At 37.3% G+C, this 27,773-nt stretch overlaps 1 protein-coding gene across 3 annotated transcripts in view; it reads left to right on the top strand.

Annotated features, from left to right (window-relative positions):
- SPATS1 (spermatogenesis associated serine rich 1) overlaps positions 1-27,773 on the top strand; it is a 1,192,417-nt gene that overhangs the window by 220,407 nt on the left and 944,237 nt on the right. For all 3 annotated transcript variants that reach the window (XM_044062692.1, XM_044062693.1, XM_044062690.1), the window contains exon 2: positions 21,051-21,195. In XM_044062692.1, the coding sequence (XP_043918627.1) occupies positions 21,051-21,195 (145 nt within the window). The remainder of the gene's footprint in view (positions 1-21,050; positions 21,196-27,773) is intronic.

Below are 27,773 nucleotides of genomic sequence, written 5' to 3'. Positions count from 1 at the left end.
TTTTGCCATCGCAATTGCTGAATTTTTTGCTCTGTTAATCTTGCCATTTTTGCCATTACAATTGCTGAATTTTATGCTCTGTTATTTTTTTCACTACCACGTCAATGTATGCTTACTATGTACCCAAATTCATGTATGGCATGAATGCAGGTAGTCATTTACTTCACGTTATTAGTCATGAAAACTTTTATTATTTGTTACCTGTTATTGTTACCGTTATTATTATTATTATTATTACTGTTATTGTTTATTGTTATTGTTATTTTTGTTGTGGAGCTTTTCTCCTCGGGTGTCCACTGAAAATGGGCCACCAGCCCAGTGGACTAACCCAGTTAACAAAGACAACTAAATTAAATAAATAAATTACTTGTGAAACTCTGCATTTGGTACATAAGCATAGAAAGCTGTTTATTACTCCATATTTGAGACTTCATAAACTTTCAGGAAGTAGCAATTTATTTATTATTTATTGACATTTGATTACCGGTAAAGTCCGACTGGGTAGAAGCCCAATTTCAGAAGATGCTGGGGAGAAAAGCTCCAAATTATTACAAAACATTTTAAGAACAATAACTAATCAATCTTCAAAAATAAAACAAAAACATCTGCAGTTTAAATAATTATAACAAATTAGACGTAATATAAAAACATTGGTTATGAAGCGATACAAGGTGTATGACAATCATTTAATATTTAGAGAAGTTTTAGACAGCTTGTAGAGAGATTAAAGATAAGTTAGTCTAATACAAATAGGAATTGCAATATGAAGTGAGGGAAAAACAGGCTTATGATATATTTAGAGAGAAAGTCAGGCAAGCGAATTAGATAGTAGTAAGGGAGTAAGTGAATAAGGATGAATAAGGAGGCATAAAGAGTGATAAGTTAATTGTTCACATTTAGGGCTATAGTTTATTCTAGTTTTGAGCAGAAACAGAGCCATATTTTAGCTAGGAAGTCTTTCAGAGTGGTTTTGAAAGATGTGAGGATGGGTATAGACCTGATGGATAACAGGTAAGGACTTCCAGGCCTTAGCAAATTTGTACGAGTAAAGACAATGCCCAGCAGATTTGCTAGGTTTGTAGACAGACAGGAGTTTTTGGCCATTGGATCACAATGACTGACTGGGAACATATTTGTGTAGAATGTTTTTAGTGCTGGACAGGCAGATGGATGCTGGATAATTTTATAGGTGGTAAGAAGTTATGTATATGTTAGTTGATATGGCAGTTCTAACCAATTTAGGCTTTTCAGTGCTGTACAGTTGTGGGTTCTGAAAGGGGTATGTGCTGCAAATTTAGCAACTTTATTATAGCATTGTTCAAGTTTTAATTTTTCTGAAGCCTGGAGATTAGTAAGGGTGGGAGTGCCATAAAGAAGAGTGGGGAAGAGAAAACTAGTGGAAAGTGTAGTTTTAGTTTCGTCAGTGACAAAGTTTTTGGCTCTGTAAAGCATTCCTAGTTTTTGATGAGTTTATCTTATGCAATTTTGTATATGCAGGTCAAATGTAAGATTGTCACCCACTATCACCTGTAATAGCTTGTTGTGTAAAGTGACTTCAGTGGCAGTATTATCAAGAGAGAGGACTTTAAAGTTTGTTTTTTTCATGAGAGAGGCAGTTAGGGGATAAAAGTAGTAGATTGATCTTGTTTGGGTTGAGCATTAGTTGTGAGTTACAAAGCCATGTTTCAGTCACTGCTAAAACTTCCTTAGTAATTTTTTTGGAGGTGTACCATGTTGACAGATGTGCAAATGAAAGTGGAATCATTTGCGTATTGTATTAGAGTGGTCTGTTGTGTGGAAGTATAGAGGGTGTTGGTGAAAATGTTAAAGAGGAGTGGACCAAGAATAGAGCCTTGTAGTATACCGGTGGTGACTGGTAGGTATGGAGAGAGCATGGAGTGCCATTTTACTGACTGATACATATTGGACAGTTAATGTTTGAACCACAGAAGGGTGGGCTGAGAGACACCTGTTGAGGACATTTGAAGTAGAAATTTGCTGTGACAAACTGTGTCGAAGGCTTTAGACAAGTCTAGAAATAAGGAAGAGGGTAGTTTGCCATTATCTCTAGCCTTATTTATAGTATTTATGTAGGTTAGAATGGTATTGCTAGTTCTGTGAGAAGGACTGAAGCCATGTTGTGTAGGGGATAGGAGTACTTCCTGCAGAAGATATTCTAGCAATGTTTTTTGAATACATTTTCAAGTATTTTGGTGAGGAAAGATAACATTGTTATAGGTCTAAAGTTATTAATGTGTGTTGAATTTCCTCCTTTGTGCAGAGGGATAATGTGTGATTTTATTCTAGAGAGGGAATGTGGGGTACCTGAAATGACCCATTTAAAAGGATTGAGACAGGACAGGCAATGCTGTTGGTTGCTGTTTTTAGGTAGTCACTTGGAAGGTTATCAGCTGAAGAAGAGCGTGGTTTAAGTTTATTTAAGAGTAGTTTCATATAGGATGTGGGTACAGGTTTGAAGGTGAAATTTGTTGTGGTGGTATGTGGCTGTTGGGATCAGATGTTGAGGAATCCTAGGTTAAAGATGCTATACTATCTATGAAAAAAAAGATGAACTGTATTGCAGTTTCGAGTGGCGAGTTATTGGGAAAGGGTTTTGGGTTGAATTTTCGGCTGGGCTGTAAGATTTCTTTAATGGACATCCAAAGTTCTTTAGGGTGATGTTTAATATTATTCTGAAAGTTATTATAGTATATTTTTGTCTTCATTTATTTGCTTTTTAGTATGATTGTGAAGCATTCTGAAGTTGTCAAGATATTGAGGTGTTTTATATTTCTGTCGTTTTTCTCTATCCTGCATTGGGGCATTCTACTCTTTTTGGATAACCAAATTACATTATTTGTTTTCCATCTCTTCCTTTTAGGAGGTACAAGACTATTTAGGATATTTAGAAAAGTTGTATTGAATTCAATTACAGCATCATCTAAAGGGAGGATTTTTAGGAAGTTCCACTTAATAGATGATAGTGTAGTAATGAACTTTTCTGGGTTAAACTTGGAAAGGTTACATGTTGTTTTATAAATATGTTGTTTAACTGGATGTGTGAGATGTCTAGTCATATAGATTGGGAGATGATCACTGAGAGAGTCTGATGTTGTACCTGTGGTGGAGTATTTGCCAGGGTGTGATACTAGGATCCAGTCTAATAGACAATTTGATGTCTTGCTATAATGTGTGGAGCTATTAATTAGTTGTGTGAAACCATAAAAATTCATGCTAGATACAGGCGAATTAGAGTTTATGTTCAGCCAATTGACATTCACATCACTTAGTAATATTTTTTCTTGTGAAAATGTTATGGATATCCAAATGTAGGGTATCTTCCAGTATAGCTTTATTTTCACCAGGAGGGTTATAAAGGACAGTAATACATATTTATTTGTAATTGTTTATTTTGTAGAAAGCAATAAGTTCTGCTGAACTGAATTTTGGTATTGGTTTGCTGTAAGGGGAAATGTGGTAGTTATTGGGAAATATTAAAGCAACACCACTTTTACGGTCATTATGGATGATATTATACTAGGAGGTATAACTTTAGAGTCATTTATGCTGGGTTTAAGCCAAGTTTCATTTATTGCGAGAACATCAGACTTATGTTGGGTAATCCAGGCATGTAGTTCAGCAGTTTTATTTCTTATACTTCTAACATCTATTGCAAAAAAATTAAATCACCAGTGTTGGGGATTGGTTTTCTTGTTGGGTTACAGAAGTGTTTGGGAGAGAATTGACTTTGTGTTCATTGTGATAGGTGGGGCCAGGAATAGGGTGTATATGTATCAGTTAGAAAATGAATCTTTGACTGCTTTTCTGTCCTTAAGGATATGAGTGTGGTTCAGTGCTGAATTTTGACGTCAGCTTTTTCTGATGCCAAGATTTGAGTCACAGAACTGTGCTTTGATGAAATATAATTAATTTTTATTCATGATGTAACATTAGGCCAGTAAAGATACAGTCTGGACAGGTGCTGTATACTTCAGCCTTAGCAGAAATCATATACACGTCTAATGGAAACAACCCTGATACAGTATGTCAGCCTATTAAACATTTGGAGCCACCTATACTGAGCCAGAAGATATAGCAAACCTCCTGGCTGATAAATTCAGCTCCAACTTTACTCATTTCTCCTCCTCAGCCTTCCCTCAGGAAATATCATCAAATATAACTCCTACTATCACTAGGGAACAGGTCCTTTATGCTCCCTTTAAGACCAAGAACACTGCATCAGTGGGCCCAAAAAATATCCCTGGATGCCTTCTAAATAACATGAAGCATGACCTATCAGGGCCTCTGGAATTAGTATTTAATTGTAGCCTCCAAACAGGCTTTGTGTCTTATGAATGGAGAAAGGCAACAATCATCCCTCGGCCTAAGCTGGGCCATCTACAGACCCTGGGAACTACAGACCCATAATTCTCACTAGTCTTATATGTAAAGCCATGGAAAGAGTTATCATGGAGCTGATCAACAGAGATATAGTTAACTTCCAGAAACTGGACCCAACCCAGTTTGGTTTCATCAAGGGCAGATCATGCCTACTCAACCTGGTGGACTTCTTCGGGAAAGTCACCAAAGCAATGGATGAGGGCAAAGTCATTCACACTGCCTACCTTGACCTGGCCAAGGCATTTGACACAATACCCCACATGGGTATTGTTGACAAACTCAAGAGGTTAGGTACAAACCCTTATGTCACCTGGTAGATAGCCAGCTGCTCACAGACATGGGAGTCCACCTCTACAAAGAGGCCAGTCACAAGTCGAATCCCTCAGGGATCAGTCCTTGAATTTCTCCTTTTTGGCATTTACTTCTCAGAAGTCAAGGCCAATGTCAGTGGTCTCTGGCTGATTAAATTTGCAGATGATTGCAAATTAGGAGCAGTCATTGAAACTCACACTGACACAAATGTTCTCCAGTAGGGGCTGACTCAGACAAACAACTGGTGTTAGAGCCATGGACTAAAACTAAATGTCAAGAAATGCATAATAGTATCCTTTGTGAAGTCATCCATCCCTGGTAACTATCTTATTGACAACACACCGCTTAGAGTTGACCCAGTAGTCAGGGACTTAGGGACACACATAGATAGTAATCTAGCCTTTGATCATCATGTGACTAGAGTGGTGAGGAAATCATTCTGTTACGCAACTTATAAATAAAGGTATGGCATCTAAGTCCAAGGAATAATTTAATGATTGTTTAATACTGACAAACTAATGTCTGATTGTTTTTATGCAATCTTCTGTCTTGAGTTATGTTGTTAAGTATTATCAGATTTTTGAATGTTTGCTCCTCTAATGCGTGAGTAATGAAATCTACTACAATAATGTATTTTGTTCTTATGCTCTTGTGCACATATATTGCACTGTATTTTGTTCTTATGCTCTTGTGCACATATATTGCACTCCCTGCCAAGCAGTATTAATGCACGTCTAACAGTGATCCAGTCAGCTGCTATTTTCTTTTTACACAGTCAACATCCCCATGCCTTACCCCTATTTAATTTTCAGACATTAGAGTTTGATGAAAATAGAAATAAAATGACAACAGTACTGAGAATTAATTCCATGAACTACTAACATACTTCTTTCTGTGGTACAAAGTTTGAGTCCCTCAGCCTCTATGTGTGTTTACTGTATGACATTGAGAAAGTCACTTAACTACACTGTGCTTTGGGAAAATTGGAAAACTGGGCTGGACTCCTCAATAATCTCCTGGATGGCATAGCTAGTAATTACCTATAAACCGTATTTGAGCTTGCTGCTATCATATGCACGTTCTGTCTTCCTTGCAACCAATATCACAGATCATTTAGCATTAATCTAGAGATATCTCTCTATTTTACCAAAGTCTGTCTCTCTGCAATCACACCAGCAATTCTGATTTTTTTGTCTTTAGTTAGATGTCTACTTTCTTCATAGCTAAAGAAATAATTGACATAGTAATTTATTCTAACTTGCTGCTCTCATGCATCCAGCCCAGTAGTCATAAAAATAACAGAGGACTACTGTGAGCATTTTTTTTACTTTTATTGATAACTTAGTTGAGGTCCTACCAGTATTTTCTTTAATGCTTATGCTTGCCACAGAAAACCATCCCTGAAGACTGGAGTATCTGCTATCATTGCATTTGTAGTCAAATGACTAGAGATCCACTGGTAAGCTCTTAAGTCAGTTGCCCTAAGCAGCTGATCTCCAGTGCTGAGTGCTTACCTTAACTCACACAGCAGCATGAGATGGATTAGCTAACTGTGACCTGTTACTGTATGTTAAAAGGAAATGAGAATTAATGCTAATAAATAGCTTGACATCTTATTTCTAGGTATTAATTTCTATTTGTGTTTATGGGAAGCTGTATGTTAATTACTTTATTACTACAATTAATTTATTAAGAAATAATTTCTCCTATATTGTCATGAGGATGGGAAATCATTTTTTTAATCTTAACTGATTCACTCCAATGGAGTTCAGGAAGTTTGCACTGTAACTTCCAGTGGGTGGAGCCTAAGCATTTTGACAGAATCAAATTATGTCCTCACATTTCAAACAAATGTTCATATTTCTGGAACCATAGGGGTTATGAAAGAAGTATAAATGGTAAACTCTTTAGCACAAACTGTTTTTATAGTGGTAGCATTCTTTAGGTTCTAGGTCTTGAACTGAATTGTATAAATCATAGTAAACACAGTAACTATTACACTTGTAATATTTTGTAACCAACTTACAATATCTCAGCAACCACTCAAGTTACACACATACTGTCAACAACATGTTATTCATCTACCTGAGAGCTTTCATATGAGGCTGAGGTCTATTGGTGTTACTTGATTTTTGAGATATTTAGAAAAATGTAAAAATTACATCTATATAAATTAGTATCATAAAAACACCAGTTAATATCTATCTACCTGCACTAGACAGAGGTCAATTATAAATGTGGTCAAGTTTGCCATTCTGTCAGCTTTAAGATGAAATCTTTTAAAACCTTGTACATAACACGGTTCTGGAATTATTAATGCAAATATGAACAAGCAATATTTGATGCCCAGAGGTGTCAGTAGGAGTTAACTGCAGATGCACCTGGAAGCATCACTTTGATGTAATGAGTTAATATCAGACTCCTACCATTTTTAAAATAATGCACAAAAGTATGTAAAAATGAGGTATTTCTTCAGCTCTTCTGATCATTGGCAGCAAGGCAAACCCGACCATGAATCAAACCAAAAAGAGTGGAATGCCAATAGATACAGCAACTGAGGCAGGATAAGTCTCAGCCAAAACGTGATTGATTATAGCACAAAAAAAGTAAATGAGTTAAGTGCTTTCATCCATTAGAATGTAAGTGGACTTCATCAGAACTAAATAAACAAACAACCAGTTTAAATAAAAGAATCAAAAAGTCATGTGCCAAGAAATCATCCTATGAAGTTTTGGCAACAATCATATAAGTACTACATTTAATTATTGAAACTAATTAGTTAAAAGACACCACTGAAAAATATGTATAAATATATATATATAAATGCCTATACAAAAAAAAATCTTAAAAAGCTTAGCCTAATAATAGTTCTACAATAAAAATAAATACAGTTATTTAAAAATCTTAAAACTTATAAAATAGTTGTAAATACAAATGTGTGTATCTGATGCAGATCTATACCAAATGGCTCTTTAAACATTTTAACACAAACAATAAGCTCATAATTTAGCAGCCCTTAATTTAAGAACACTATTAATGGAAATGCTATCATTCAAACCTGGGGTTACTCCTGCATTGAACTGTAATTGCCACTGCAGCTTCCTATATTCAATTAATGCCTTCCATGGTCCTTCTTTTGGGTTCTAGGCTGCTTGCTCTAATACTGTAAACAAGCATATTGTGACCTGAGAACAGTACAGAGTGTTGTAAAGGACATTATTTTCATTCTTCTTCCTAATGTCATAATAATTAATGTTCATTTATATGCTTGGTCAATGATCTCTCTGTCTTCCCAGTATAAAAGGCATCACAGGATTCACATTTACTAATATAAATTACCCCTTAGATAAACAATTGCAGCCTTTTGGTAATCAATAAATTTGCCTCCAAAAGTAATATCACCTTTAGTAGAAATATGTTTATATTGTTTACAACCAACACATTTACTTGTACCAACTAGCTCTTCCACGGCATTTTTATTATTAATATTCCTCCCTTGTTCAAATTGATTCTTAAAATGTTATCCTCTTATATATAAAGAATGGGTGTTCAGCTATATTATTTATTAAATCCTCATCAAATTTAAAAATTAACCAGTTGCTCTTAATAATAACCTTTATTCAGGGACACTATGGAAAATATTTCATAGCCAAAGCTAAGTTGTTAAGACCATTACCTTGCTTGGAAAGTTTAGTTAGGGGGCAGTTTATGAGGCTAACAAGAATGATTTCAGAGGATGATACATTTAAATTAGAATGTGATTGTTTAACTAGGATGTTTCTTGATCATGGTTACTCAGAGAAACTGATTTATAACATTAGAGCTGAAGTTAAGAGAATGAGGCATTCTAGATTCAAAACACTGTTAGGTATTGAACCCGAAAAATAGGTGTTAATGTTTTGACACCCAAGCAAGGGTAGACTCCCCTATCCTAACTTCTTAGGTCCTATCTGTGAGCCAGTTGGCTATCCAGTGGGTGACAAGGGTTTTTACCGAATTTTGTGTGGTGTCTACAAAATCCCAAGTCAGGTACAGTGTTAATGCTATGGCCAAGTTAAGGTAGGCAGTATGCACTGTTTTGCCTTGTCCATTGCTTTAGTGACATTCTTGAAGAAGTCCACCACGTTTTGCCACCTGAACTCACTGAAATCAGAGAGTACAAACAGTTCAGACATCAGTTCAAACAATACCTGACTGAACAATGTAAGTGCACATGTCAGAAGACGGTCCATGTCACCTTACTTCCATGGTTGCATTATTACATGGTTTACTATCAAAATTGCGAACGGCACTACGTCGACTGTCATATAGTCGAACACGGAAGTTCGAAATCGGTAATGTCGAAGACAAAATAATCAATCTAGGAATGGTTTTAACATGGGTCGAGGTAGGTGTTCAGTATTATTCTGAACTACAAACATTTCCCCTACCTCGACCCATGTTAAAACCATTCCTAGATTGATTATTTTGTCTTCGACATTACCGATTTTGAACTTCCGTGTTCGACTATATGACAGTCGACGTATTGCCGTTTGCAATTTTGATAGTAAACCTATTACATTTATCTTAGAAAACCTTGGAGTCTGTCCAATGCTTAAATTCATACCCACATTTCCCAAACTGCTCTAACCATGACCTATTGTATAAGTGATATCCACTTCTGTCAGTATTAGCTCTTCTGTTTCAGGTGTCAGTATTCTACAGTTTCTACTCTCGTCACTGCTAAAATTTCCCTCCAATGCAATGTGAGACAGACTCAATCCAATCATAGCTTCCATGCTATTTAACTAAAGCTGGACATTCAACCCGATGCAAGACAAGTTAAGGCGAATCACAGCCCTCCTCTAATTTGGAGCCCCCATCCCTAGTAATCCTAATTGCATATAAGTCAGCATCGCACTAGATTGTATAAAAAAGAGCTCATCCGTCATCATTAATGAAAAATCTGTTTTTCAACTTATAAGTGGTCTCTGTGCTTTATTGAAAGAAGGTAACATAACATCAACATAAGATTACTGTACTACTGTTTTAGAGGCTCCAAGTGTGCTAGATCAGCAGGAAATATATATATATATATATATATATATATATATATATATATATATATTTTTTTTTTTTAATCTTTTTAAGGTCTGTGGCCTCCTAACCATCCTTTTCAGTTCTATCCATTTGGTATTTTTTCTTTTGCCCCTTTTTTCCTTTTAGCAAGCAGGAAGGGGTTGGATAAGTGAGACAAGACCCACGCCCTCAGGTAGTGCAACATTTCTGTTTGACTTTTAAACTGTTCTCATTAAGAGAAAATCCTGTTTTGCTTCTTTTCTTTCTCTCTCCCCTGCAGAACCCCCTTATTTTACCTACTTTTTCCCATCTTCCTCTTTAATCACAGTTACATCATAAGGCTTCTGTTTATTTACTACCCCTTTTATTTATTTGGCCAGTAAGTCTTTATGCAGCAGTTGTTTAGGTTCTGTTGTTTTGCATCTGCATTTTGGGCCTTTATATCTTTTGCTGTAGAACTTCCAGGGATTTAGTGTAGGAGGATTAAAAATATGCTTGACATTCATCATGAAGCCCAAAGTTTGATTCCCTCCATCTCCATTTATATACTGTGTGACTGTGATTAAGAAACTTGACTGAATCTGCAGCCACAGCCCCTCCCCTTGAAAATAGGCACACTAGCCCCCCCAAAAAGAGTTCTTTGTGTTTATATAAAGTTATCTATTGTATAAAGCACAGCTTTTCACCTTTTAGTTACAAACTCCTCTTCCTTACATATCAAATGTTTTATCCTTTCCACAGCTGTTTTTAATATGCCTTTCTTTCATGTCTAAAACATCTTGAGTTATGAACATAACATTCTATGCCTCAAATGTATCACTTCAGTAAAAGAAAAAAATGTTTAGTAAATGTCAGAATGATATATTTTTAACATAATTTTCCTTTTCCACTTGACTTCTCACAAATTAATTCTCAACAAAAATAAAAAAATAAGTCCTTCAGTGAAGTACTGTGTATATTCTAACATAACTGAATACCATCTTTTAACGTGATCTAAAAAGAAGAAAAAGGTTACAGATTTTAAACCATCATTATAAACATTGTGAACCTTGAAGTCATTTAAGCTATATATATATATATATATATATATATATATATAAAATCTGTTATTCTTTTTTTATTTAACCCAAAAACCATTGAAAATCATCTTTTGTAAACTGATGAAATCTATACCCTGTCCTCTTCTATGTGTAAGAGATGTGACTAGCTAGTGATAAGAAGATTATCTTACTGTTGAAACTCTTCAAAAACTAGCTATACCTCCGACCAATTAGGCTAGTACTTATTCCACTCTGGAAACTCTAGAAACTGCGCAACCAGGCAGGTAGCTTAGCATTTGGCTTTATTTTAAACTTAGACTGCAAAAAGTCTTTCGTTCTGGCCCAAGAAAATTCCTCATTTGTGTCATCTTGTGTATAGTCTGCCCAGTAATTACAACGGCATCAAAAAATAACCTCTGATTACTGTTATCTCTAAATAACATCTGATTCATACCCTGTCCCGCAAAAGAGAGCACTATTACTCCATTTTTGCTAAAATCATATTGCTGTTTGTGTAGCTAAGAACCACACTTTTAGTAACGGGCCTAGTTCTTAATCTTACCAAAACCTAAACTCATTTCCCTTCCTAACCAACAGACTACATGACGTTATACCAGTATACAGTAATTCACCCTTGTGTACATTTTCCTAGTACTTGTTGAACAGTTATTTTGACACTTTTTAAATTGACTGTAAAATATCTAACTTCTTTGTACTTTTACTCCATACCTAATGCTTCTCTATTGTGTGTATTGCTTGCTTTTGTATAATATTATTTGCCAATTGTCCCAGGTCAAGGCTGAAAAGAGTCTGTCGAACAGCCCACCTACCCAGTTAAAATTCATAAATAAATAAATAAACCCCAAACAACCTAAGATCCCTCACAAGATAAACCACCAACCTACAGCCACCCACCCAAGACAGCACTCCACCAAACTCCCTTTCTTCATGCTCACCTCTAAAATTGGTCATCCATTCCACTTCATTTAAAAAGCATTCCCATATTTCCTTAGTTTCTCTCTGAATTAAAAGTTTTCTTATTCAAACAGTACAGTGTAAAATGCTTCACAAATAATGCAGTCACCTAAACTCTCTTTCCCCTCCAAAATTAATTCCTCCTCAACTAGCCTTTTTTTTTTATCTCTGCTTCTTATAAGTGTAGACATACACAAGCTCTGCTCTCTTACCCACTCCTAGATTTTGCCCTGTTAACTTCCATTCTTTCTTTTCCCTCTGCTCCATCTAATGTCTTTCTTCACACTTCCTAACATTTGTATGCATTGTATATAGGAGTCACAGGGCAATGCCCCTTTTTTCTAACTTCTAATTATCACTGCACATAGTCTCTGCATTTGTTTCAAACAAGGTTCTCCTATACTGCTTTGTCAGCATTGTTTGTTTTTATTAGTGTACCACTCGTTGTATCAGATCATGTGTAACCCATCACTAGGCCTGAAATTTCTCCAACTGAATCAGTGCTCTACTTCAGTCAGCAAATAAAAATAAAATAATCAAATCTTTTACAAAATTAAGCCACATAGGATTTGTTAAGGCCATCTGTTATATCACCAGCGTAACAGCTGCTGCTGCTTGTGTGTGTGTGTGTGTGTGTGTGTGTGTGTGTGTGTGTGTATGTGTATGACAAACTATTTATTTTCTGCAGCTGTAACCATAAACAAAAGGCCTTAGCAGCATCACTGTCATTTGCCAGTGTTTCACTGCTTTTGTGTAGATTTAATCTCCACCATATTCTCCATTAGTCCAGTGTCCACTAGATGTATTCTTCTAGCAGTCTACCGTGATAGCTTTTGCAATATTCTTGTCTCCAATTTTGCCTATACCATTTTCAAATTTGATGGCAGAAACAGGCACCCATGAGACAGCTAGTGAATATACACACAGCTTTCTTAAATGTTAACAACCAATAAAGAAGACAGAACCACATATGCTTGCATGCATGCTTCTTAGCCTTTTAGGATACTTCAAGCTAAACTGCACTATACGTTTTATATCCCTTACTTTTAGTTAAGTGCTTATTTATACAGGGAATATTTAGTACTCTCTACTGTGCTATAGTATCTCATGATATATGCAATCATGTGATTTGTACCTGCATGGAAAAACAGCACAATGCAATGAACAATTTGCAGTAAGAATTTGTAGTAACTCGATAGCAATATAAATCGATTCTTTCTCTAGAACATTTTACAAAGTCATTCCATTTGGATGACTTTTTAGTGGGTTTTTTTTTCCTAAATCTAGATACTTCAGTATTTCTAGTGGTATTTGGAGTCATGATTAATTTAGTGTCTTCATGTGAATAAGATATCATAGTGTTTGATTCAAGGTCATGATCAATGTTAGTGTACATTCTTGTAATATATTTTTTTCTCAGGCACTAGTGTCACTTCCTCTCAACTCATTCCCTCCAGTGGAGCTCTGGAAGTTTGCAGTGTACCTTCCAATGGGTGGAGCTTAATCTTTTGATAGCATCACATTATCTCTTCACATTTCAAACTATTTTTCATTTCTCTGGAAACATAAGTTTTTCTAAAGAAGTGTAAATGGCAAACTCCAGTACAATTTTTTTTTATAGTGGTAGTGTTCTTTAGGTTCTAGGTTTTAAACTGGATTTTATAAGTCACAGTAAACACTGCTACTACTGAATTTATAATGTTTTGTAAACAACTTAGAATATTTCCGCAGGCAATCAATTAACACACATACTGCCAACAGCATAGTGTTTTTATCCATCTGAGAGTTTTGATATGAGGCTAAGCAGTTTTGTCTTTGCTACTTGGTTGTTGAGAATATTTAGAAAAGCATGAAATTAATGGCAATGTAAATAAATATATGAACAGCAATTAATATCTCTTTACCTGCACTAGACAGAAGTCAAGTATAAATGCGGTTGTGTTTGCCATGGTGAAAGCTTTAAGATAAAACATTTTAATTGTTTTTATGTAGCATTGTTTTAGAGGCTCCAAGTGTGCTAGATCAGCAGGAAATATATATATATATATATATATATATATATATATATATTTTTTTTTTTTTTTAATTTTTTTAAGATCTGTGGCCTTCTACCCATCCTTTTCAGTTCTATCCATTTGGTATTTTTTCTTTTGCACTTTTTTTTCCTTTTAGCAAGCAGGAAGGGGTTGGATAAGTGAGACCCACGCCCTCAGGTAGAGTAACATTTCTGTTTGACTTTAAACTGTTCTCATTAAGAGAAAATCCTCTTTTGCTTCTTTTCTTTCTCTCTCCCCTGCAGAACCCCCTTATTTTACCTACTTTTTCCCATCTTCCTCTTTAATCACAGTTACATCATAAGTCTTCTGTTTATTTACTACCCCTTTTTATTTATTTGGCCAGTAAGTCTTTATGCAGCTGTTGTTTAGGTTCTGTTGTTTTGCATCTGCATTTTGGGCCTTTATATCTTTTGCTGTAGAACTTCCATGGATTTAGTGTAGGAGGATTAAAAATATGCTTGACATTCATCATGAAGCCCAAAGTTTGATTCCCTCCATCTCCATTTATATACTGTGTGACTGTGATTAAGAAACTTGACTGAATCTGCAGCCACAGCCTCTCCCCTTGAAAATAGGCACACTAGCCCCAAAAAAGAGTTATTTGTGTTTATATAAAGTTATCTATCGTATAAAGCACAGCTTTTCACCTCTTAGTTTGCCATTTACACTTCTTTAGAAATACCTATGGTTCCAGAGAAATGAAAACATGTTTGAAATGTAAAGAGATAATGTGATGCTATCAAAAGATTAAGCTCCACCTCTTCCTTACATATCAAATGTTTTATCCTTTCCACAGCTGTTTTAATATGCCTTTCTTTCATGTCTAAAACATCTTGAGTTATGAACATAACATTCTATGCCTCAAATGTATCACTTCAGTAAAAGAAAAAAATGTTTAGTAAATGTCAGAATGATATATTTTTAACATAATTTTCCTTTTCCACTTGACTTCTCACAAATTAATCCTCAACAAAAATAAAAAAAATAAGTCCTTCAGTGAAGTACTGTGTATATTCTAACATAACTGAATACCATTTTTTAACGTGACCTAAAAAGAAGAAAAAGGTTACAGATTTTAAACCATCATTATAAACATTTTGAACCTTGAAGTCATTTAAGCTATATACATATAATGTTATTCGTTTTTATTTAACCCAAAAACCATTGAAAATCATCTTTTGTAAACTGATGAAATCTATACCCTGTCCTCTTCTACGTGTAAGAGATGTGACTAGCTAGTGATAAGAAGATTATCTTACTGTTGAAACTCCTCAAAAACTAGCTATACCTCCGACCAATTATGCTAGTACTTATTCCACTCTGGAAACTATAGAAACTGTGCAACCAGCAGGTAGCTTAGCATTTGGCTTTATTTTAAACTTAGACTGCAAAAAGTCTTTTGTTCTGGCCCAAGAAAATTCCTCATTTGTGTCATCTTGTGTATGGTCTGCCCAACAATTACAACGGCATCAAAAAATAACCTCTGATTACTGCTATCTCTAATTAACATCTGAGTCATACCCTGTCCCGCAAAAGAGTGCACTATTACTCCATTCTTGCTAAGGCCATATTGCTGTCTGTGTAGCTAAGAACCACACTTTTAGTAACGGGCCTAGTTCTTAATCTTACCAAAACCTAAACTCATTTCCCTTCCTAACCAACAGACTACATGACGTTATACCAGTATACAGTAATTCACCCTTGTGTACATTTTCCTAGTACTTGTTGAACAGTTATATTGACACTTTTTAAATTGACTGTAAAATATCTAACTTCTTTGTACTTTTACTCTTACCTAATGCTTCTCTATTGTGTGTATTGCTTGCTTTTGTATAATATTATTTGCCAGTTGTCCCAGGTCAAGGCTGAAAAGAGTCTGTCGAACAGCCCACCTACTCAGTTAAAATTCAGAAATAAATAAACCCCAAACAACCTAAGATCCCTCACAAGATAAACCACCAACCTACAGCCACCCACCCAAGACAGCACTCCACCAAACTCCCTTTCTTCATGCTCACCTCTAAAATTGGTCATCCATTCCGCTTCATTTAAAAAGCATTCCCATATTTCCTTAGTTTCTCTCTGAATTAAAAGTCTTCTTATTCAAACAGTACAGTGTAAAATGCTTCACAAATAATGCAGTCACCCAAACTCTCTTTCCCCTCCAAAATTAATTCCTCCTCAACTAGCCTTTTTTATCTCTGCTTCTTATAAATGTAGACATACACAAGCTCTGCTCTCTCACCCACTCCCACATTTTGTCCTGTTAACTTCCATTCATTCTTTTCTCTCTGCGCCATCTAATGTCTTTCTTCACACTTCCTAACATTTGTATGTATTGTATATAGGAGTCACAGGGCAATGCCCCTTTTTTCTAACTTCTAATTATCACTGTACATAGTCTCTGCATTTGTTTCAAGCAAGGTTCTCCTATACTGCTTTGTCAGCATTGTATGTTTTTATTACTGTGTACCACTCGTATCAGATCATGTGTAACCCATCACTAGGCCTGAAATTTCTCCAGCTGAATCAGTGCTCTACTTCAGTCAGCAAATAAAAATAAAATAATCAAATCTTTTACAAAAGTAAGCCACATAGGATCTGTTAAGGCCATCTGTTATATCACCAGCATCACAGCTGCTGCTGCTTATGTATGTGTGTGTGTGTGTGTGTGTGTGTGTGTGTGTGTGTGTGTGTGTGTGTGAATGACAAACTATTTATTTTCTGCAGCAGTAACCAGAAACAAAAGGCCTTAGCAGCATCACTGTCATTTGCCAGTGTTTCACTGCTTTTGTGTAGATTTAATCTCCACCATATTCTCCATTAGTCCAGTGTCCACTAGATGTCTTCTTCTAGCAGTCTACCGTGATAGCCTTTGCGGTATTCTTGTGTCCAGTTTTGCCTATACCATTTTCAAACTTGATGGCAGAAACAGGCACCCATGAGACAGCTAGTGAGCATACACACAGCTTTCTTAAATGTTAACAACCAATAAAGAAGACAGAACCACATATGATGCTTGCATGCATGCTTCTTAGCCTTTTGGGATACTTCAAGCTAAACTGCACTATATGTTTTATATCCCTTACTTTTAGTCAAGTGCTTATTTATACAGGGAATATTTAGTACTCTCTACTGTGCTATAGTATCTCATGATATATGCAATCATGTGATTTGTACCTGCATGCCAAAATAGCACAATGTAATGAACAATTTGCAGTAAGAATTTGTAGTAACTCGATAGCAGCAATATAAATCGATTCTTGCTCTAGAACATTTTACAAAGTCATTCCATTTGGATGACTTTTTAGTGTTTTTTTTTTTCTAAATCTAGATACTTCAGTATTTCTAGTGGTATTTGGAGTCATGATTAATTTAGTGTCTTCATGTGAATAAGATAGCATAGTGTTTGATTCAAGGTCATGATCAATGTTAGTGTACATTCTTGTAATATATTTTTTTCTCAGGCACTAGTGTCACTTCCTCTCAACTCATTCCCTCCAGTGGAGCTCTGGAAGTTTGCAGTGTAACTTCCAATGGGTGGAGCTTAATCTTTTGATAGCATCACATTATCTCTTCACATTTCAAACTATTTTTCATTTCTCTGGAACCATAGGTGTTTCTAAAGAAGTGTAAATGGCAAACTCCAGCACAGACTTTTTTTTATAGTGGTAGTGTTCTTTAGGTTCTAGGTTTTAAACTGGATTTTATAAGTCACAGTAAACACTGCTACTACTGAATGTATAATGGTTTGTAAACAACTTAAAATATTTCCGCAGACATTCACGTAACACACATACTGCCAAAAGCATTGTGTTTATCCAACTGAGAGTTTTGATATGAGGCTAAGCAGTTTTGTCTTTGCTGCGTGGTTGTTGAGGATATTTAGAAAAGCATGAAATTAATGGCAATGTAAATAAATGTATGAACAGCAATTAATATCTCTTTACCTGCACTAGACAGAAGTCAAGTATAAATGCGGTTGTGTTTGCCATTGTGAAAGCTTTAAGATAAAACATTTTAATTGTTTGTATGTAGCATGGTTTTAAAATTATTAATGAAAATATGAACAAACAATATTTTATGCCTAGAGACGTCAGTAGGATGCAACTACAAAAGAACCTACAGACATCACCTGGCTGTAATGAGTTCAGTAGGATTTCTTTCAGACATCTCACTATTCTGGATTGAGAACACTTCAGTCCTGGGTAAATGCATGCAGTTACATCTAAATCTCACACCACCTTTAGTCTGTCTCAACCACTTAAGACATTAGTGTATTGGTTTCAACAGCTTCCTATTACTCCAAAGACTTATCATCTGTATTCTGTATTCCTACTATCTGTCTTGTCATCTGGGTAGACAGTGTTTTAGCTAATCTTTCAGAGAGCATTTTTTGTTTTATCTGACCTTTCTTCCAGCCCTACTGAACAAATAATTTTAATTATTTAACTAATAAGCAACACAGATGAGATATACTTGTCTGCCCTTGAATTGAAACTGATCAACAGCTACTTTATCCAGCAGTCTGTGCTATTTTCTGAGGCATCATAGCGTCCTTAATGTCACTTTGGGAAAAACATTGCAGATCTGATAATTATTTACAAGTTCTGCATGATGAGCCATACTAGATTACGACATAATGCCACATGCCCTTTCTTTAAATCTGACAACGCTCAGGTATACTCCATGCATTCTCACCAGCGCTTAGCTATTCATTTGGCTTAGCAGTCACTATGGTTGATTTAAACTGTCCTTATGACTCACAGTTTTCATCAGTGAAAGTGTAGTATGCTTGTACAGGTAATGGAATATTTTCATTTTCACCTGACAGTCCTACAGTACAATATTTTTAAGCATTTGCAGTTTCATCTCTTGTTCAGTATGGTATGTAAAGTCCTGTGGTCTGCTTTTTTTTTTTTTTGACATCAGACAATATTGGATGATTAACATGACTTGTAATTCACAATGGAAGGGAATTGCTTTGCTTTCCTTAAGATATGCTCAGTCTAGATAATGTTTCAGCAATATGCATTTCCTTGCCAGGCATATATACAGGGTCTATTCCTACTCCAAGATCGCACTACAGTGAGGAAAGGGCAAATATTCCAATCTTCACTGTACTGCAATCCCAAAATACCACTTTCAAGTTTCTGGTTATTCACTCATGTGAGCATTCGAGAGTTTGCGTTTTTATCTTTCTGAAGTAGATCCTATATACACTAGTCAAGTCAAAGTGTTGTTATGATTTTCACCTCCTCTGAAATCGCAGGGCTGCTTTGTATTGAGAAATATGCTGTGCACTGGATTTTGGTCATAGTCAATAACAACTGGTGTGCCATAAATTGAGTCGTAATATTTGTCTTGTCCATACACTGTACCCATCAGTTTCCCTTCAGTCTGAATATACTTCTCCTTTCGGCTTTTCCCGTCAGGGTTCGCCACAGTGGAACAACATTCCACAGAATGATTGGCAGTGGAGTTTTATGGTGTCGAATTGCTAGCCCAGTGCCTACTTCACAATGGAAGATGCTTTCCTTGAGATATGCTGTACATTATGTTCCCAATTTCTACAGAAGGCACACACACGCACACACTCACACCCAGGGCCAATTTAGACCCAGGGCCAATTTAGAGCGTCTAGTCCACTGGCAGCCTGTATTTGGGATGGGGGAGGAAACTGGAGCACCTAGAGGAAACCCACATGACCACAGGGAGGACATGCAGACTCTGCACAAAAGGCACCCCAGCTGAGATTCGAACTGGAGAGCCACTTGCTATTAGGCAGTAGTGCTAACAGCTGCACCACCGTAGCCACCCTTCAGTATGAATATACTGAATCTGTAAATTAATCACTGCTCTGGAGCTGTAGTGATCAGGTTGTCCTTCTTGTAACAGTACCGCTTCAATGCAAGACTGATTGAAATCAGTAGATATAGGATGATGTACGTGACTTCTTCACAGTGGAAGATAATTTCCTTGCTTTCCTTCAGATATGCTATACATAAAGTTTCAGCAATGTGTGTTTCCTTGCTAGGTATATATACCTGAAATCATTCTGTAATAGTACTGGTTTGGTCACATTTAATGTCAACAATTCAGCCACATTTTTTTAGAGGGGACTTCCCTTTTGTGGCTGCTGTCAGTGTCAAAGAATGCCTTTTTGAGCAACTTCCCCATTGGCAATGAGACATCAGACAGATTTGGAAAGAATTTTGATAGGTATTGCACCATAGCCAGAAATCTCAGTAAAGCATGTTAATCAGAAGGACAGACCATCTAAACCACTGCCCTTAGTTTTTCCAAATCTGGTTCAATGTATTGGCTAGTTAACACATGTCCACTGCACATTCTTGTGATTAGAATAAGCTAACAATGAAGCTTCATACTGTGAGTGTCCTTAATAAGCTCAGTTATGACATTGCATTCTGCTCTAATATAAATCTTAATTACAATAAGTCTCCCATTAATTGACAGTTTGTTAGTTCAATGATTTTCACAAGGACAACACTGTTGAGATCGATACCCAGTGAAGAAGCAGTCCACAGTCATAACATGCGTGTTATTTCCCAGTAGTGTCTGCTGTCTCAGGCATTATTGCTTACTTATAAACATTAGAGGTAGATATTTATTTCCCAATGTTTTTGGAATGTGGATAGAAATAACTGGAAAACTATATCTGCATCTATAAATGGAGAGGTAACCAATTTATATGAAATACATAACAATGAACTTCTAATAGAAAAAAATGACTTCCCCTGTTGTGAGGGGTTGCAACTTCACTTGCTTCATTCCAGATGCATGTTACAAAGGCTTTACCAAAATCCTGCTTTGCAAAAGTTTGGACTTGTAAGTAACAGTGTGTTAACTGATTGTTGTGCTGCTCTTATATGTTTTCAGTTCTTGATTATAGTATTTTATGTAGTCTGATGTTCTGCACTTTTGAGAATATCTTTCACAGATTTATCTTTCCATAATATGTTTTCTGTTCAATTTATCTGAAAGTGCGTTATTTATAGCCGAGTAGGCATACATTGTACCATTTGTAACAATATTATTTTTCTTTATTCTTCAATGTTCAAAACTAAGAAAAAGTAACATTTATCCATGAACCAGTGTACTCATTTCTGTACAGACATTTGGAGACATTATGTTTAACACCACAGAAATGCATATAGTCCCATACTTTTTCTATTTTTTTGTACAGAACAAAATCAAGCTCTAAATGCATTGCGGTGGTGTATTGAAGACAGAAAATCCAGACACTGCAGCAGAAGTTTTATACCACATGAACAAGGAGAGGAGAGAATGTTTACATCTCACATTTTCAAGAATGAACTGCACTTCAGAAAGTATGTCAGTAATAAGTACTTATTGTAGAATGACTGCCTAAAGTAAAAAATGTTTCATAGTTCCCAGAACAGAAATAAAGGTCAAATAAACTCTAATGTTAGTATTGACAAATCAATGATGTAGTCATTAACTTAAGTAAAATGATATGGAGATATTCACAGAATTAAACCTGATCTTATTTCTTTGTGGTTAGTCCACTCAAAGTTATTTTACTGCAAATGGCTATTATATTGTCTATTGGAAATTTAATGTTGTCTGACTATAGTGTGTCAGTTGTAAGTGTTCATGGTTATTATTTTTTTTTTTTATTATTACTTGGGCTGACCCAGAAAAAGGTACATTTAGAAATGTTCTTTTCCCAGTTGCTGAATGAAAATAAATAAATAAATAAAACATGGCATCTTGATGATATCACTAAGTTACATTATTTTGATCTACATATTTACTCAGAAATCAGTATGCATATTAATAGTTTATATATAGACAGACATGCAGTAGACTTGTGCACTTATACACAGAGGTACGCAGACAAACTCATGCACACACACATACACGCACTCGTGTAAAATGCAGATCACAGGTCATGAGCACTTACTGCATCTCATTGGTGTTTTTTTTTTTTTTTTTGGGCCTAGACGGTAAAGAATTTTCTGACTGTAGAAACATTAAGATTGTTCAGAAAACTCTTTCTGCATAAAGTGACTATTGTTCAGTCTTATGCAGTGAAAGACCCACGATGTACAAAGCCACATTCTCTAAAAGTAACAATCTGATGTTGTCAGTCTTCATTTTATCCTTGACAGATGGGTTTGGTTCTGATATCGGAACTGACTCGGCTGTTACAACAGCTCGTGCCAGCCAGAAACTCTCGAGCTTCACCTCTTCCCAGAATCCCTCTCTCTCAATTACCTCAGATCTCGTTTCCCACTTTCCGAAACGGTTGCGTCTAGCTACTACTCTTGAGCGTTATTAGGCTTAGGTAAACTTTTAGTCTTTTTCTTACAGTTTCTGCTTCTTTTCCCTTAATCTTTCTTTTTACATTTAGTGTATTCCTCAAGTACCATCTTTGATGTGTTTTCCCTTTACACTTTTGTGTATTTCCAACTGTCATTGTTGATAGTTCCCTCCCTTTCTCTTTCATAATTTTTCCCATCCCTGTACTCGCTTGTATACTTCTACGACTATCATTGCTGATAGTCCCTTTCCACATTTCTTTGCTTTAAATATATGTAAAAATATATTAAAAATAATATTCTTTCTGTTATCACTTTCTTTTTCTTTGCAATGATATTTTTCAGTAGCTATTTTTCTAGCCTCTTTACTAGATTTGACATGGCTGAATAAGGTAAGGGCCCCTCTGGTTTCAAAAACTGCCAGAAGTGCGGCCATAAAATTCCCTCATCAGATTTAAACTCTTTATCTGTTTATTGTCTTGGCCCCCTACACTTACAAGAAGACTGCAGCATTTGTCACGCTTTTAGCCACCAAGCTCTTGTGGAAAGGCGTAATAAGCTTATCTTAAAAGGACTACTTCCTTCAGCTTTTGGGGAAGCCTTATCATCTGCAGATAATGCAAAGACAGACGTCTCATCTCCTTCATCCTTGTCTTCTCTGGAAAAGCAAGAAAAGAAGTCTCTCGGTTTCTATCTCCCCATCGGTTCCAAAAGCTAAGAAATTGAGAACCTTGGTTCTGTAAGTTCCCTCAGAACTGCAGGCTTCTGCTGCTGACACTCCGGTACAGACATCTGTTCTGGCACCGATTGTCATTTCGAACCCTTCAACGTTGAAGGCCATGATACAGGACGTTAATACTGTCTCACCTGCTAAGATTACTTTGCCCAGAACTATGTACTCACCTTCAATTGATCCTTTTGTTGAGGAGTTTCCAGAAGTTTTGTGCAAGAGACCTAAGTCCCCTTCTATCTCATCAGCCCGCTACACCAAAAGTCTTTTGGAACTCAACGTGGAGAGGCTAGTTAATAAAATGTTATGGGCTAGAGGGCTTTCAGGCCCCCCTTTGGCTCCAACCCCTTTGGGCCTTGGTACCGAAACTTCGTTTACACCACTAACTATTCCTCCTCTAACCTCCTTGGAGATCTTAGAGTCCTCTGTTCCAGATCTCCCGGTGCTGACTGCTCTGGCTCGGAGCCAGTAGTTACCCTGAGCTGATTGGTTATTTCTGAATCGGAGACCTCCTGGAGCCATAGCTACCCTGTCGGTTCCAGGGGGCAGGTGTCTACTCCAGGTTTTTCAGAGCTGTCCCTGCTCCTTGGAGCTTTGGCTCGAGCTAGTTCGGCTTTAGTTTCGGTCTTGAGGGTCGGTTCTTTGGAGCAGGGAGTGACCCCATTTCCAAGGCAGTCTTTCTCAGTTTGGGGGTCCATTCCCTGTTCTGGAGGGCCAGCCTTTGAGGCTATGTATAGGGCCCTTTCTCTTGCAGAGACTCAGTCAGCGTTTTCCCCTTCGGAACAGGTACTCCCTCCCTCTAGTTCAGTTATTCCTCCTGCCCCTCCACTGGGACAGTGAGTGCTGAAACGTCATGTATCATAGGCTTAGGTACTGTCATCTTCTGATACCTCCCCAGATTATCCCCCCTGAGAAGGTCTCTCAGAAAAAGAAGTGAAAGAGGAAGCACTTGGTTCCTCCCAGGAATCAGTCACCAAGGACACAGATTTCAATGAGGGGGAAGGGTCCACACGGTCACCTCCTGGAGATGTCTCATTAAAGCATAAAAAGAGAAAATGCGTACAACACATTATTTGTACAAAAAAACCCAGCTCATATAGGTGTTGTTCCAGGGGCCAGTGCTTTCACTTCATATTCCTCAGATTTGCCTGCAAAGAAAACAAGATTAACATGAAAAGAAAGTCAGGATTTAGTAGTGATAGTCAGTCTGCGCCGCAGGCATGATGGGCTTAATCCTAAAAACTTAAAAAACAGGGAGCTGTGGACGTGTTGTCTTTATGCTAGGAAAATGGCGAGCTTTTTTCACCGTAGTACAAGAAACTAATTACCTTGTACCTATCTTAATTACTTATCTGAGCTGAAAACTGACATGTTTAGGAAGCAAGACAGGCATTCAGTGATGCATTTCAATATTTAATGAAGCATAGAGTTATGACCAATGACAGATAACAGATAAATGAATCAAATAAGTACCGCAAACCAAGGAGCTATAATAGACATGGTGGGCTTGTTTCAGAACCAAGGTGCTGATCTGGTGTTCTCTATTTGTTAGAGAAATGGCACGCTTTTCCTATTGGGCATCCAGGAAAAAATATATATAAATATATATTCAGAATAGTACATGACTTTTCCTGACTCCTGGGTTTACCACTAAAACCTGATACACCATCAAACAGCATATATGAAGATACGTAAGTAAACAATGAGAACAATGAGAAAAAATTAGAAAAAATCCATCTGTCAACTAATCCATACTGTCACATAGTAATTGCACATGGCTGTACACATTTAAGGCTGAGGATTGCCTATAACAACCTCTACAGTCCACTAATCCATACTGTCACATAGTAAATGCACATGGCTGTACACATTTATGGCTGAGGATTGTCTATAACAACCTCTGCAGTGTTTGAAAACTGTTGGCCTTGTAATGTGGACAATGGGACATATAGGTCCTCAATATAATGATGTAGCAAAACTCACACTGCAATGGATCCTGTCAGTACACAATCACCCCAACACCCACACAGGATATTGGTGACACACACACAAACGCACACTTATCTAAGTTTCAACCCCCTACCTGACTATGTATTGCTAGTACAGTGTTATGCAGTTACGGCACGCGCCACAGAGCGTACATGTTGAAGAGCTGTCCAAAGTATCTTTGAAGGTGAGTGACATCAGCAGCTGTGCTAAAGGAGGGATAAGGGAAGTGTAATATATGTGAATATCCACAAAAGCAGATGTCAACGGAGACACACACATACTCTGGCAGGGGAAACACAGACATTATCACAGTTGTCAGGATCAGGATTAGAACCCCTACCTAACTAATTTGCTACACTACAGTGTTACGCAGATATCACAAGCACCACAGAGCTTATAATGCTGATACATGGCCAAATGGTTATTTCAAGGTGAATGACATCAGCAGGCATGCTAAAGTAGGGCAATGGGAGGTGTAGTGATTGTGAATGGCTTCAAAATCATTAATTTACACACACAGACACACACACACACACACACACACACACACACACACACACACACACACACACACACACACACACACACACACACACACACACACACAGACACAGACACTTGCCAGTACTGAGATGCATAGGTTCATTGCTTCACAGGTGTGTAGTAGGTGAGTGGGCCTGATGGCTGTACAAGGCTAGGCAAAGGGAATACCTTGGCATCAGGCCGCATGACAGTAGTCTCCAGTGTGGCTCAGGGGTGTAGTCCGTGGAGTGGTCTCCACAGGTGGGTATTGCATTCACCATCCACTCATCTGGGTAACTATTGTGGGTGGCCAGTCATGTGCACTGCTTCCCATGTATGTGATCTATATTCCATAACATAGACAGTGTCTGGGTTGTGGACATGTCCCACATGCATGTTCTTTGATGTGTGGAAGTGTACTTGAGATCTCTGGGGCATGTTGCATATATAGATTGTTATCTTCTGATGTAGCATTACTGACCTCATTTGGGGAGACCTGGCTATGGAACTGAGGTCATGCTTGCACCTACATTGACAGCATGATACAGGTATTCAGTGAAGTTAGTGGCATGTGTCCATACAGGGCTTGTGTATAAGGCATGGTATTCCCTTTGTGGGTTACATTTGCAGAGTCTACAGTTGTTACAGGCATCCAGTGGGGAACATAGCAAAAGAACCACTGTAAGCATTTATTTGCCTACTGTAGGGATGGAACAGGGTGCCATGTCCTTTTACTGCTGGATAACATACACTCAATCAGGAGATGTTACACGTCACAGTACTTTCTGATGTCAGTGGCACTGTTTGGTCAACAGGCATGTAGTCAACTGCAATCACACCATGGTTACTATCTGTGAGGCAATATGCAGGGAACGACCAATATAGTGGTTGTTGCCTAGCCAAGTGTGTTTGTTTATGAGGCATGGGTGGAGAGTGTTCTCTGAGTAATACAAGGGTTGCCTATATTATTCACTGATCCATAATGTCACATGTAGGGCTATGGATTGTCTACACCAGCCTCTCTGGTGTTTGACATCTGTTGTCCTTGTAAGGTGGACATTGTGACATATACTAGGTCCTCAATATAATAATTTATCAAAACCCACCCCACAATGCATCCTGTTATTAAAGGATCACAACAACTTCCACACAGGATACTGATAACAGATTACATACACACGTACACATACACAATTACCAGTATTGGGATTCAGATCCCTACCTAGCTATGTATTGCTATTACAGTGTACCACATTTCTTGCATGCTCCATGGAGCTTATAGGATAGATGTTGTCCCAAGCTACTTCTAAGGTGAGGAACATCACCATCCCTTGTAAATACTGGCACTGGGTGATGTAGTGGGTGAGAGATCCCAAAAGTAATTTTATCCTAAAGGCACATTTGCATTTGCCAGGGGTGAGGTTCAAACCTCTATCTAACAATCTTTACAGACCATTCAGTTACACATTTACCACATGCACCACTGACATAACATGGTTTATGATTGGCAATTGGTACTTGTAAGGTGGATGATAGCTGCAGGACTGCTAAAGTCAGGCTGTGAGATGTGTACTGGCTGAAAATGGGGCCACAATCTTTGAAGTCATACATACATATGTACACACACAAACAATTGTCACAGATAAGATTCAAACCCATCCCTGTGTAGTTACTGCTACTACATTGTTCTGCATTTATGGCACACACCACAGAGTTTATACAGCTGGCCCTTTTCCACAGGGGTTTTTCAAGGTCACTGACATCAGCAGGCTTGCTAAAGCTGGGCAATGGGAGGTGTAGTGACTGTGAATGGCCTCAAAATCATTAACATCTACACACATAAACACACACACACACACACACACACACACACACACACACACACACACAGAGTTTCACAATTGCCATGCCTGGGATTAGAACTCCTACCTAACTTGTATGTTACACTATAGCGTTGTACAGTTATTGCATGTGCCACTGAAGTTATAGAGCTGGTCTTTGTCCAAAGGGGTATTTCAAGGTGACTGACATCAGCAGCCTTGCTAAAGTAGAGGAATGGGAGGTGTACTCACTGTGAATGGCCTCAAAATCAATAATCTCTATACACACGCGCGCACACACACACACACACACACACACACACACACACACACACACACACACACACACACACATACACATACACACAGTTTGCATGTCTGGGATTAGAACTCCTACCTAACTAGTATGTTACATTATAGCATTATACAGTTAATGCACACTCCACTGAGCTTATAGGGGTGGCCCTTGTCCAAAAGGGTATTTCAAGGTGACTGACATCAGTAGGCTTGCTAAAGTAAGGCAATGGGAGGTGTAGTGACTGTGAATGGCCTCAGAATCATTA

The sequence above is a fragment of the Protopterus annectens genome, chromosome 2.part1, assembly GCF_019279795.1.
Source record: "Protopterus annectens isolate FY-2018-M chromosome 2.part1, PAN1.0, whole genome shotgun sequence".
In the NCBI taxonomy this organism is placed as follows: domain Eukaryota; kingdom Metazoa; phylum Chordata; order Ceratodontiformes; family Protopteridae; genus Protopterus; species Protopterus annectens.
Note: the sequence above shows the minus strand (reverse complement) of the source record. Positions and strands in the feature narration are given on the sequence as shown.